The sequence below is a fragment of the Cebus imitator genome, unplaced genomic scaffold, assembly GCF_001604975.1.
Source record: "Cebus imitator isolate Cc_AM_T3 unplaced genomic scaffold, Cebus_imitator-1.0 Scaffold296, whole genome shotgun sequence".
NCBI lineage: Eukaryota > Metazoa > Chordata > Mammalia > Primates > Cebidae > Cebus > Cebus imitator.
This window is the reverse complement of record NW_016107611.1, coordinates 797,683-812,158: the sequence shown is the minus strand read 5'-3', so window position 1 is coordinate 812,158 and position 14,476 is coordinate 797,683. Positions and strand designations below refer to the sequence as shown.

The window sequence follows — 14,476 nt, the reverse complement described above, 5'->3', positions numbered from 1 at the left end:
AGAACCCAACATCACCGTCCCCAATAAAGTGTTCCAATTTGTTACCTTTATAGGTACAAATATTACATGTTGCACATCACTTACCAAATCCTCATGGAAAAATGTGTAGTTAAATCCAATTATAAGGGAACCTCAGTCAAATCCAAATTAAGAGACATTCTACAAAATAATCTCAAAAATATCAAGGTCATTAAAAACAATGAAAGAGGTAGCAATTTTGATTAAAGGAGTCTAAATGCAATGTGTAATCTTTGGACTCAAGCAGAAAAAAATCAACATATTATTGGGATAACTGTAAGATTTAAATAAAGTCTGTAGGTTACATACTGTTATGTATCAATAATAAATTTTCCTTCTGGATGCAGTGGCTCACACCTGTAATCCTAGCATTTTGGAAGGCTGAGGTGGGAGGCTCACTTAAGCCCGGGAATTCGACACTAGCTTATGCAACATAGCAAGAACTCATCTCTATAAAAGTTTTAAAAATTAGGTGGGCATGGTGCTCTGTGCCTGCAGGCCCAGCTACTTGGGAGGCTGAGGCAGGAGGATCGCCTGCCCCCAGGAGTTAGAGGCTGCAGTGAGCTATAATCACCCCTCTGTACTCAGCCTAGGCAACAGAATGAGGCCCAGTCTCTAAATAAATAAATAAATAACTGGAATGTTATATTGTAGCTAAGTAGACATCCTTGTTCTTAGGAAAGCACACTTAAGTATTTAGTGTAAGGAGAAAGATGTCTGTAACATATTCATATGGTAAAACTCTATGTATAAATACATATTGAGAATAATTCAAAGATGTTAATGGTTAATCTGGGTAAAGAGTATATGGGAGATTTTATATAACTTCTACAATTTTTCTGAAAGTTTTAAGTTATTTCAAAATAAGTTTAAAGAAACATTAAAATATACATAAAATCCCATTATTTAGAGAGAACTATAGTAAAGACCTATTCATCTACACATTTTAACAAAATAGGATCATATAAAATATCTTATTTTTTCAAGTTAATATATTCTGAACATCTTCCAACATCCACAGCTAAAAATTTACCTTTCTCCATTTGATGTTTGCATAGTGTGCCACTGGATTGATAAACCACAAAATACTTTGGTAATCTATTTCTGTTTGCTATTAAAACGATGATGCACTGACCATCCTTTAATATACCTCCATGGCAGACAAATTTACTTCTGAAGATAAAAGATTCATCTCTGGGGATATATTCCTTAATTTTAAACCTACATGCCATAAAAAATAATCTATGAGTCCTTAGCTACAGAAAATTTTTAATAATTTTATTCATTTTTCAAAGCTTTACAGCTTTTAGTGAAAATAATGATCACCGTAAGTATAAAATGGCAATTACAGGAATAATAACCCAAAACTCTCCCTGGCCAAAAAACCAGTTAGCATATGGCAAATATCCTTCCACACATTATCTTCAGGCATATATTCACATTGAAAGATGATCATTTATAATAACTAGATCTTACCAAGAGAGCCACAGCTCTATTTCTCCCCTAAATACGAATTCTATTCCTGTTCATGATTCTATGTCATCTTGATGGATTTGTTAGAAAGATCCCCTTCCACTCCCAATACTTTTATAGGGTTTACCACTAGCATGGACTCTCCAAAAACTTGAATATGTGCATTCAGACGGAAGTTGGTAACACACTTCTCATTTCTAAAGCTTTTTGCCAATATGGACTTTCTGATGATATGTAAGACGTGACCGGTGACGGAAGTCCTTATCACATATGTCACATTTGTATGGTTTTTCTCCAGTGTGGACTCTCTGATGGGCTTGAAGACGTGCACTCTGACTGAAGCCTTTACCACACTCTTCACATTTAAAGAGCTTTTCCCTGGTGTGAACACCCAGATGGACTCGAAGATTTGAGGGGAGACTGAAGGCCTTACCACACTCCTCACATATGTGGGGTTTCTCTCCTGTGTGGACCCTCTGATGATGGCGAAGATTCAAGCTCCTACCAAAACCTTTTCCACACTCTCCACATTTGTAAGGTTTTTCTCCAGTATGGCCTCTCTGATGGTATATAAACTGGGAACTGTATCTAAAGCCCTTTCCACACACATCACATTTGTATGGCTTTTCCCCCGTGTGGACTCTCTGATGGGACTGAAGACCAGAGGACTGACTGAAGCCCTTACCACAGACACCACATTTGTATGGCTTCTCTCCAGTATGGACTCTCTGATGTACCCGAAAATCTATGGCCTGACTGAAGCTTTTATCGCATTGCTCACATTTATAGGGTTTCTCTCCTGAGTGAACTCTTTGATGCGCATGAAGATTTGATCTCCAACTAAATCCCTTTCCGCATTCCTCACATTTATATGGTTTTTCTCCCGTGTGAATTACTTGGTGTAGTTTAAGATTTGAACTGTAACTGAAGTCCTTACCACACACATCACATCTGTATGGTTTCTCTCCAGTGTGGACTCTCTGATGGGTTTGAAGCTTTGAGGACTGACTGAAGCCCTTCCCACATGTTTCACATTTGAATCGTTTTTCCCCAGTGTGGACATTCTGATGGACTTGAAGATTTGAAGCCTGACTGAAGCCCTTACCACACTCCTTACATTTATAGGGTTTCTCTCCCGTGTGAACTCTGAAATGAATATGCAGATCTGTATTACGTGTAAAGCCTTTCCCACACGCCTCACATTTGTATGGCTTCTCTCCAGTGTGGACTCTCCGATGGCATATTAATGGTGAATTGTGGCTGAAGCCCTTACCACACACATCACATTTGTAGGGTTTCTCCCCAGTGTGGACTCTCTGATGGATGTGAAAATGTGCAGCCTGAGTGAAGCCCTTACCACACTCCTCACATTTATAGGGTTTCTCACCCCTGTGGACCCTCTGGTGAACACGGAGATTAACACTCCAGCCGAAGCCCTTACCACACTCTTCACATTTGTATGGTTTTTCTTCAGTATGGACTCTCTGATGGCACTGAAAATTTGAACTTTGACTAAAGCATTTACCACATTCCTCGCATTTATAGGGTTTCTCTCCAGTATGAGTTCTGTAATGAATGATAAGACCCGTGCTGCTACTGAATCCTTTGCCACAGCTGTCGCATCTATAGGACTTCTCTCCTGTATGATTAGATTGATAAAAATGGAAAGAGCTCTTACTGAAGCAATCACCAGATCCATAATATCTATTGAGTTTCTCTCCCGGGTGAATTCTCTGATGAGTTTGCAGATGTGAGCTTTGACTGAGGTATTTTTCTCCTGTGTGAACATTCTGATGAAGGGGAAGCCCTGGGCTATAACTGAAACCCATTCCACACTCACCACATGGATGGGGTTTCTCTCCTAAGGGTAATTTCTGATTGGAGCCATCACTAATGATTTTGCCACATTCATTACCTTTGCAGGGTTTCGGTTCTGTGTCAGTTTTAATATGCTCATGACATGATGATTTCTTCATTAAGTCTTCATGTATATGCAGGTTATTTTTCACATCAATTTGTTTACTTCTACTCTGAATCTGTGACTCACTCAGATACGTATTCCTACAAGAATGCTGGGTTCTCCAAAATAGAAACTCCTGATTTTCAATATAAATAGAGCTATCTCCTTTAGGGTTCATTATATTGTTCTCATTTTCAGAAACCTGAATAGAGTCACCTTGTACTAACTGGGAACTCTTTCCCTGTAGACACCTGGTTAATTCATTTGCAACCTGTTTCCAGATCTGCCAGCAGGACAGTTCTTGATTTGAAAGGTATTTTAATGCAAATTTTTGGAGAGTCTCCATCTTATTTTGATGCTTGCTGCCTATTTAAAAAAAAAAAAGTAATATTTAGATATGAGGGCAAGTAAACACTTTCTTCAGAAATAGAATTTCACACATAGGCCACAGTAGAAAGCCTTAATAAACCAGGGGAAAGGTGACCTTGTCCTTACAGTATCATGTATTCTGTCATGTTTTTCATACAGGTATAAGCAAAGAGTGGGGTCAACAGGTTCCGATTCACTAAGTATAAATATGATCCATTTAGAATAGTAAGTCTAACAGTTTAATATGAGAGCTAAAAGCTGAAATCAGGTGGCTGCAGGGCAACAAAAAGACAATCCACATTCTAACCTACATAACATCAATTAACAACCTACGTAACTCTTGCTCAGTAGGCTTATGACAAGTGGGATTCTAATAACTAGTTATGTTAGGAAAGTTCAGACTGTGGGCATAAAATAGTATTTTAGATCCTGATAGAAATTATTTTCCAACAGGAAATTTGGGAAAGCAGTTGAACTAATAAAATGATTATTCTAAAGCCTGGTAAATAGTATTTTAGATCCTGATAGAAATTATCTTCCAACAGGAAATTTGGGAAAGCAGTTGAACTAATAAAATGATTACTCTAAAGCCTGGTAGAAATCCAAGTCTCTGGACAAGAAGTGGAAAAGGGAAAGCTAATCTTGTATAACTAGGAGAGAAGTTCAGAGAGGAAAGAAGTAGAGCATAGTGCAAACTCTCAAAGTCAACACAGAAGACTAAGAGAGGGAGACGTATGTTCAGCTTAGAAAGCTTCCTCCCAGGAAGCAGGGAGCCTTGCTTGTTCTCTTACTCCCTTCAGGTCTCTGCTCAAATGTTACTTTATCTGTGATGCCTTCTATAACATATGATGGAAATGTAAATCCACGGTACCACCCTATACCTTTTTTTTTTTTTCTGAAATGGAGTCTCACTCTGTCACCCAGGCTGGAGTGCAGTGGTGCAGTCTCAGCTCACTGCAACCTCCACCTCCCAGGTTCAAGAGATTTTCCTCCTCAGCTTCCCGAGTAGTGGGGATTACTGGCTCATGCCACTACACCCAGCTAATTTTTGTATTTTTAGCAGAGATGGGGTTTTGTCATGTTGGCCAGGCTGGTCTTGAACTCCTGACCTCAAGTGATCCACCCACCTCGGCCTCCCAAAGTGCTGGGATTACAGGCATGAGCCACCACACCCAGCCCACCATATACCTTTGACTCTTCCCAGTTTCCTTACTCTGCTTGACTTTTCCCCACATTACTTATTATTTGATTTACTATATACTTTCCTTTTTTTTTTTCCCTTTGTCTCTTAGACCCACTAGAATGTAATGGTCAAGAAGAAAATATGCATTTTGTTTTCTTCATTGCTTTATCCCCACTGTAACAAGGGTTTTCAAATTGTTTCGATGCATTAGTGCACCATGAAACCCAGTATGTAACTTGTGACAACAACAACAACAAAAAAAAACAGAATAAGAGAACATGCTTAGAATATTACAAGCAATAAGCGCACCACTATAGGAAATACTTGTTTTAGTTTGTAAACATACACATAAATATGAGCATACTTATGCTCAGTCAAGATATAAAATTATACTTAAGTTGAGGGTGGTGGTTAGAAGTGTATGAAAGACCTTGGCTTAAAATGTTTAGGGGGTGGTTTACCAAGTCCTTAATCAAATAATTTGCTTAAATACAATGTTACATTCTAATAATACAAACTGAAAAAAATATATATCAATAGTTATCTACACATTTCTGGATATGGCAGGCTGAGTAATAACCCCCACCCTGAAAAGATGTCTACATCCTGAACTCACAAACCTGTGAGTATGTTAACGTATATGGCAAAAAGGAATTTACAGGCCAGGCCCGGTGGCTCACGCCTATAATCCCAGCACTTTGGGAGGCCGAGGATCACTTGACATCAGGAGTTTGAGACCAGTCTGGCCAACATGGTGAAACCGTCTCCACTAACAAAAAATATTAAAAATTAGCCTGGCATGATGGTGGGCACCTGTAATCCTAGCTACTAGGGAAGCTGAGACATGAGAATCACTTGAACCCAGGAGGTGGAAGTTGCAATGAGCCAAGATCACGCCACTGCACTTCAGCCTAGATGACAGAGGAAGACATTGTCTAAAAAAAAAGGAATTTACAGATATGATTAAATGAAAGCTCTCAAGATAAAAAGATTATCCTGGATTAACCAGTGAGCCCAAAGTAATCACAAGTCCTTTTAAAAAGGGAAGCAAGAAGGAACTCTCCCAGATTTTGCCCCACGTATCTCTTCCTTTTGCTCATTCCAATGTGTATCTTTTTTGCTCTAATAAAACTCTAAGTCTAGTACCTTCCTGAGTTCTGACGTTCATTCTAACAAATTATCATGGGAGCCCCCAAATTTTGTAGCTACTTGGTCAGAAGTGACCAAAATTATCTGGGAAACCCTAAACTTAGAGCTGATATAGACAGTAGTCTTGTGGAAGACTATGCCCTTAATCTGAAAGTCTGGCCTAACTTCAGGTGTTTGCTGTCATAAGTCACTGCAACCAAAAAGTGCTTCTCACATTGCCTGTGCTAGCAGCTAAGATTAATACATGTGGATGCAAATTACACTGGAAAACTGAATTCAAAATGCTGGGATTTTCTTTTCCTAATTAGGACTCACTTCAACTCCACAGGTATGTCAGTGCCTGTGGACTTCTGGAAATGTCCAATTCAAAACTCTAAAGAACTACTCTATGAAGGCTATATAACTGTTTCGGTATTGGAGGGAAGGGAACATGGGAAAGTGGGAAGTCACCTGTATGGATGAGGCAGTTTTCACCAATGAGTATAGCCAACTTGAAACTGATACAAGGAAAATGATGAACTGTACTACCTGCCATATAGGCATTGATAATTTTTGATAGTTATATATTCCAACAACTGTGAATAGCTTTTGTTTTCTAAGATTAGGTTTGAATCTTTACATATCCAAAAATGTCTTAGAAATTAAGAGTTATTTTAGAGATTCACTGGAAGACAATTCCCAAGTAATTAATTAATCACACTAGTGTGCTCTCAACCAATGAGCTAACTCCGAGTAAAAGGAATGTAAGGTCTACTTGTCTCCATTCTCTGTAAGCTTTTTGTTAAGAACTCTTAGAAAAACAAACAGTTTGGCGTGGCACAATGGCTCATGCCAGTAATCCCAGCACTTTGGGAGACCAAGACGGGTGAATCACAAGGTCAGGAGTTTGAGACCAGCCTGGCCAACATGGTGAAACCCCATCTCTACTAAAAATACAAAAATTAGCCAGGCATGGTGGCAGGTGCCTGTAAACCCAGCTACTCAGGAGGCTGAAGCAGGAAAATTGCTTGAACCCAGGAGGCAAAGGTTGCAGTGAACCAAAATCATGCACTCCAGCCTTGGCGACACAGTGAGACTTCCAGCCTGGGCAACACAGTGAGACTCTATCTCGTGGAGGAGCTCTTTAATATGTGTTCCTCTGATTTATGAAGAAAATTTTAGAATATTACTTGTACATGAAGCATGGTTGCAAAATCCTGAAACATGTTGAAGGCATTAAAGAAAAACCTTTGAGATAGGGTGGCAGAAAATGCTACAAGATTTGCTAAAAGGACTTTGTCTATTATGCAAAAATGAAAAGTGACAATACTTAGGATAATTACCGAGGTAAAGTGAAGCAAGTATCTAACATTTCTGAACACATCAAAGGAATTTACGGATATGATTAAATGTAGACCTAAAAAGAGAGATGAACCAAAAAAGATGAATTATATCCATCAACTACTCACAGAATTCAGGGCGTTGTCTATCATGTTAATAGATAAGCTTTCCTGTTTTGTTTTTGGGGTAGGGAGAGCATATAAATTTACATCATCTCGGAATACCTAATTTTTAATTTTATGTGTGTGAGAGACAAGGTCTCACTGTTGTTCAGGTTGGTCTCAAATTCCTGGGCTCACTTGATCCTCCTGCCTCAGCCTCCCAAGTAGCTGGAACTACAAGTACATGCTAATATACCTAGCTAATTTTTAAAAATTTTTTAATAGAGATGGAGTCTCACTATGTTGTCCAGGTTGGTCTGGAACTCTTCAGCTCAAGTGATCCTCCCACTTCACTCTCCCATGTAGCCAGGATTACAGGTGTGCACCATTATGCCCAGCTTACTTTTAATTTTTAAGTCAGTAGACCTGAAAAATATGCAAATTAAAGAGAAAGCAGAGAAGGAGAGAAAGGAAGTATAAGGGGATGGAAAATGGAAGGAAGATGGTATTTCAAATTAAAATGGTATTTAAACACAGGAGCCCTCTCTAACGATAGAACATTTAAACAATGACTTGAGTGCAATAAGTAAGGTACTGGGGAGACTCTCCACCAAAGCAAGGAGGAGAGCTAGTCAGAGGCCATGGAACAGAAGGGAACTCAGTATGTTTAACAAATACTCCAAGGGCTGCCAACATGGCTGGGATGATCTAAGCAAAGGGAAAGGAATGGGAGATCAAAGAGAAACTTGGTGAGATCAGACCAGTTAGGGTCTTGCGGTTCAGTACAAGGCCTCTGAGTGAAATGGGAAGGTTGTGAAGGCTTCTGAGCAGAGGAATGACATAATCTAATGTGTTTCTTAAAGAACCAGTCTGGGCTGGGTACAGCAGCTCACATCTGTAATCCCAGCGCTTTGGGAGGCTTAGGTGGGAAGACTGCTTGAGCCTAGGAGTTTCAGACCAGCCTGGGCAACATAGCAAGACCTCATCTCTTCAAAAAATAAAAAATTAGCCAGTTGTTGTGATATACACCTGTAGTCCTAGCTACTTGGAAGGCTGAGGCAGGAGGATCACTTGAAATCAGGAGGATGAGGCTGCAGTAAGCTACAATCACACCGCTGCACTCTAGCTTGGAGAAAAGGTGAGACCCTATCTCAAAAAATAAAAAGATATTTTAAAAAGAACCACTCTGGCCACCATTTAGAAAGTAAACTATAGGAGCACAAGGGAGGAGGTAGGGAGACCAGCATGGAAGCTGCTGTTATAATCCAGGTGAAAGATGACAGCATTCGGACCAGGGAGGTCATGGACATGGTAAGACGCAGACTAATCAGTACCTGAAAGAACAGCCGCAGGGTTCTTGCCAGAATACCTACTTCTTTGGGTTTCTGCTTCCATCATCCAAAGCTTTTCTTCTGCTTCCAGTTGGGATACCATATCTGGTTGGAAGGGAAGATGCCCTATGAAAATGTAGATTTATATGTATTTAAGATGAACACACAACTAAAATACATTTTTGTCAGAACCTATAAGCCTCACAACCTCTAGAGTGATATGTTATTACTTATTTTATTTATTTATTTAGTTTTTGAGACAGAGTTTCACTCTGTTGCCCAGGCTAAAGTGCAATGGCACAATCTCGGCTCACTGCAACCTCTGCCTCACCTCCAGGGTTCAAGTGATCCTCCTCCCTCCCTAGTAATTGGGATTACAGGTACCTGCCACCATACCCGGCTAATTTCTGCATTCTTAGTAGAGATGGGATTTCACCGTGTTGGCCAGGCTGGTCTCGAACTCCTGACCTCAAGTGATCCACCCACCTTGGCCTCCCAAAGTGCTGCGATTACAAGCATAAGCCGCCACGTCTGGCCTCTAGAGTGATTTATTTTAAGATGTTTTTAGATCATGAACTATAATAAGAAATTTAGGTTGTGGCCTAGTTCATATATATATATGAGATTTAGCAGAATTCCTGGCTACTACCCACAAGATGCCAACAGCACCCCCCCATCAGGTGTGACAACCATTTCCAGACAATGCCAAATATCTTCTACGGGCAAAACCACCAGCAATTTAAAAGGACAGAATTTTGCCTGAGCAGAAAGACTAGAAAAACCTATGCTGTTGTCCCAGGGATTAGAAAACCTTTTGTCTTCAAGAACAAGGAACCATTTTTAAAAGGTCCAAACCCTTGAACACCTCTTCAAGCACAAAGATTCTCAAAGGGAGCTCAGGTTCAGAGTCAGAGAGCGCCTGTCCTCACCCACGGCAACCAAGTTCTTGAAGTTCTCCACCATGACATCTCGGTACAACGTCCTCTGTGTAAGATCCAACAGTCGTAGTTCCTCACTGGAGAAGACCACAGCCACATCCTTGAATGTCACAGCCTTCTACAACATCAAACACAGGTAACCTCAATCTTATAACCAACCTCCACTGGAAGAAGGGTGGCATCAAGAAGGAAAAAGGGCACCACAAAAAAATTGTTAGAGATTCCAAGAGATCCCAGTCAATTTTCAGTTCTGACAGTTTCTCTCACTATCTCCTACCCCTGCCCCTATAAAGCCTGGACTTTATCACTGTTTTTTTGTTTTTTTCTTTTTTGAGATGGAGTCTTACTCTGTCACCCATGCTGGAGTGCAGTGGCACAATGTCTGCTGACTGCAGCCTCCATCTCCTGGGTTCAGAGATTCTCCTGCATTAGCCTCCCAAGTAGCTAGGATTACAGGCGCCCACCACCAAACCCAGGTAACTTTTGTATTTTTTTAGTAGAGACGGGATTTCACCATGTTGGCCAGGTTGTTCTCAAACACCTGACCTCCGGTGATCCACTGGCCACGGAGTCCCAAAGTGCTGGGAACAAGCCTGAGCCACCACACCTGGCCCTATCAACGTTTTTAATGTTTGCAAAGGTCACAGGCCTTCAGCAACCCTCAAAGACAGGTATGTAGCTCTTCGTGTGCTTTCAAGGCACATGTCCTTTTATCCACCTACTACAGGATGCACAGCTGCTTAAAGAGCACTGGCTCTGGAGTCTGGCCAGGTTCAAATTTCAACGTTTTGCCTTTTACTAATTATACGACCTTGGGCAAATTCCTTAATCTCTCACTATCTCAATTTCTTCTTTATCATGGTATCTAACTCATAAGTTGTATGAGCCTGACACAGAAGAACTGCTTCAGCCTAGGAGTTTGAGGCTACAGTGAGCCATGATTGTGCCACTGCATTTCAGCCTGGGCAACAGAGTGAGACCCTGTCTCAATTTTTAAAAATAAATAGATTTTCAGGCTAGGTACAGTGGCTCACACCTGTAATGCCAGGACTTTTGGAGGCCTCACTTGAGGCTAGGAGTTTGAGACCAACCTGGCCAACATGCTGAAACCCCATCTCCACTAAAAATACAAAAAAATTAGCCAGGCATGGTGATGTGTGTCTGTAATCCCTGCTACTCAGGAGGCTGAGGCAGGAGAATCACTTAAACCCGGGAAATGGAGATTGCAGTGAGCCGAGATGACACCACCACACTCCAGACAGGGTGAGACACTGTTTTAAATAAATTTTTAAAATTAAAATAAATAAATCATAAAGTGTTTGAAAGGATTAGATGAGTGAAGATATGTAAAGCACTCAGAAATGCCTGGCACACCATATGTGCTCAATAAATGGGAAAAACTAATACCTTTGTGACCTGTTTCGTCCCATTTTGTGATTACCTACAATAGTATTCCTTGGAACTGATGATTTATCTTTAACCAATCCAAATAATGTATAATTAATTACAGATTTTTACTTATAACCAACACTGCAAAGATTCTTTTACAGAGATCATGGCCAAGAAGCAGCAACTGCAAAGTCACAGAATATTTACTTTTAAAATTTTTGAGCCGGGCGCAGTGGCTCATGCCTGTAATCCCAGCACTTTGGGAGGCCAAGGCAGGCAGATCACCTAAGGTCAAGAGTTCAAAACCAGCCTGGCCAACATGGCGAAACCCCGTCTCTACTAAAAATACAAAAATTAGCTAGGTGCGGTGATGGGCACCTATAATCCCAGCTACTCGGGAGGCTGAGGCAGGAGAATCGCTTGAACCCAGGAAGTGGCGGTTGCAGTGAGCTGAGATCGTGCCATCGCACTACAGCCTGGGCAACAGAGTGAGACACCATCTCAAAAGAAAAAAAAAAATTTGAAAGTGTAATTGCAGATTTTTCTCTCCAAAGGTTTTCCCAGTTCACTTTTTATGCAACAGTACAAGCACTCCTGAACCTCTAGACCCTGGCTAAACAGGACTCAGTTCCTTTTTCTAAAAAAGTCATTGACAACATAAATAAAACCAAATACATAAATAGAAAGCTCTTTTATTAACATTTTCACACATTAAAATTATTAGTGAAGATCATTCTTTTCATAAATTTGTTTCTTCTCTTAATGACACTACTATTCATTTCTTTTGCTCATATTCCAGTTGGGATTTTCTCTATATTACTAATCTTAACAGGAATTTAACCTATTAGACCTTTACCTAATGTTTAAGTATATCCCACCAGTTTGCTACTGTCTTTTACCATCATGCCTGATAGCTTTTGCTGTAGAGAAATTTAAAACACTTATATAAAAACTGCGCTTGAGCATCTACCTTCATGGAATGACTAAGAGACAAAACTAGAGAAGAGACAGGCACTGAGATGGAAACTGAATGAGAGGCATTGTTGAGGTCTATCCTCCAAAAGGTAACATCAGGGCCAGGTGCAGTGGCTCACGCCTGTAATCCCAGCACTTAGAGAGGCTGAGGTGGGTGAATCACCTGAGGTCAGGAGTTCAAGACCAGCCTGGCCAACGTGGTGGAACCCCATCTCTAATAAAAATACAAAATTAGCCAGGCATGGTGGTGCATGCCTGTAATCACAGCTACTGGAGAAGCTGAGGCAGGACAATCGCTTGAACCTGGGAGGCAGAGGTTGCAGTAAGCTGAGATTGTGCCATTGCCCTCTGGCTCTAGCCTGGGAGATAAGAATGAAACTAAAAAAAAAAAAAAAAAAAAAGTAACAGCAGGTACTTGTATGATATGCACTCATGTCTCTGAATGGAAAACTCTTTTGTTCTGTCTACCTTTACATGAATACAGAATGTCAGATATTCCTAATAGTTGGAAGCTTCAGTGTCCAATGAATCAGCTACCTGGGAAATTTGGGGCAGTTATTCCCATAACCTGTTTCCTCATATTTAAAATACAGACAAATCATCTCCATCCTCACATCTGAAAAATTGCAATGACAGATGGAAAGGGCTGGCAAGACATCTAAGTACTACTAGACCTTAAACTATGTACATGTTACTTTGATGAAATAAATTCATCCAAGAAATAAAATAGATGAGGGATAAAAACATAAACAGAAAAAATATATAGCTCTTCTTCTGTGAAAACATCTAATAATATTACACCATGTCATTCTTTAGATGTTCTGTTTACAAAACATCTGAGGGAACCAACATGAAACTGGGACATGAACCTCTTCAATGCAGAGCTCCTAAAACTTTTGGGACAAATAATATTGAATTCCTTCAAAATTGCTTTTAAAGAAATTGTTTTTATATGTAGGAAAAAAGTCACTGCATTTAAAGTAGTAAAATTCTTAAAATTTCTGAAAGGCTGAATAATGAATACTTTTTGTTGTTTTTTAAGGGCACTGCAATTCAATGGCATATGATGTAATCACTTACAATGCAGGTGATGCAATTAAGTGGAAAATGCACAATTGAAAATTTCATCTACTTAAGTATTACAAAATGGATATGAAAAAGAGTATGGGAAAGTGAAAAAAGCTAGTTTATGAGCAGGAAAGTAGCACAGATTATTTTTGATTAAAGCTTCTCTTATTTTTTTCAAAGACTGTTTTGTAAAATACTAAAGGTGATAAACTAAAACAAACAAAACACACACATCTCAGCATACAGCATGCTCTGAAGATCTGTTTTTCACTAACCTTTCCAAGGAAGAGAAAAAATAAATCTCTAATCTGCGAGAAATAAATCACATCTTAAAAGACAGTAAGGAATACTTTACTTACCTGAAACTTGGTCATTTCCTCCTGCTCCTTCTGGGGAATGTCATAGTCCTGAGATAGCATAACTGGGGAAGACCAAAGAAGCCATGAGACACAAGCCTGCTGTTAGCCCACGTGGACGTATGAGGAAATTACAGAAATAGACAGAAATAGCCCTACATTCAGACAGGTATAGCCATACAAGCTTGGTAAGCAGAACATGGACTGTATTCTAGCTTCTAAAAAGCCTGACAACTCAGTGCCATTGGGCAGTGAACAATTTGCACAAATGCAGCATCCCTGCTACAAGAATTTCTGATGGCAGAGATGATAAGAAACAAGAGGCAGTGTAATAACAGATGAGGCCTCTAAAGTCAAATATCTGGGTTTAATTCCTAGAAATGATATTTACCATCTGTGTAACCTTGGGGGTACTAAAAACCCTCTCTATGCCTCACTTGTCATGTGTAAAATGAGGACATGGTAAGAATCATAAATTGTACCTCCCTCATAGGGTTTTTCCAAGGATTAAATAAGTAGATGGAGAGTTCTAAGAACCAGGAGTCCCTTTCTCTTATAGTTACTAAAAAGCATAAGAGGCTGGGCACGGCGGCTCAGACATGTAATCCCAGCAGTTTGGGAGGCCAAGGAGGGCAGATCACATGAGGTCAGAAGTTTGAGACCAGCCTGGCCAACACGACAAAACCTCATCTTTACTAAAAATAATAAAAATTAGCCAGTCGTGGTGTTGCGTGTCTGTAATCCAGCTACTTGGGAGGCTGAGGCATGAGAATTGCATGAACCTGGGAGGTGGGGGTTGCAGTGAACCGAGATTGTGCCAATACACTCCAACGTGGACAACAGAGT

The 14,476-nt window shown here is 40.1% G+C and overlaps 1 protein-coding gene across 14 annotated transcripts in view; it reads right to left on the bottom strand.

Moving 5' to 3' along the window:
- Positions 1 to 1,275: 1,275 nt before the first annotated feature.
- LOC108285292 (zinc finger protein 227) overlaps positions 1,276 to 14,476 on the bottom strand; it is a 25,685-nt gene continuing 12,484 nt past the window's right edge. For 5 of the 14 annotated variants that reach the window (XM_037729197.1, XM_037729198.1, XM_037729192.1 and 2 more), the window contains 4 exons: positions 13,634 to 13,695; positions 9,834 to 9,960; positions 8,908 to 9,030; positions 1,276 to 3,817 (listed from right to left, as the gene is read on the bottom strand). In XM_037729197.1, coding sequence (XP_037585125.1) covers positions 1,689 to 3,817; positions 8,908 to 9,030; positions 9,834 to 9,960; positions 13,634 to 13,695 — 2,441 coding nt within the window. In that variant the 3' untranslated portion in view covers positions 1,276 to 1,688. The remainder of the gene's footprint in view (positions 3,818 to 8,907; positions 9,031 to 9,833; positions 9,961 to 13,633; positions 13,696 to 14,476) is intronic. The other 9 variants (XM_037729196.1, XM_017502365.2, XM_017502363.2 and 6 more) reach the window with 5 other exon arrangements.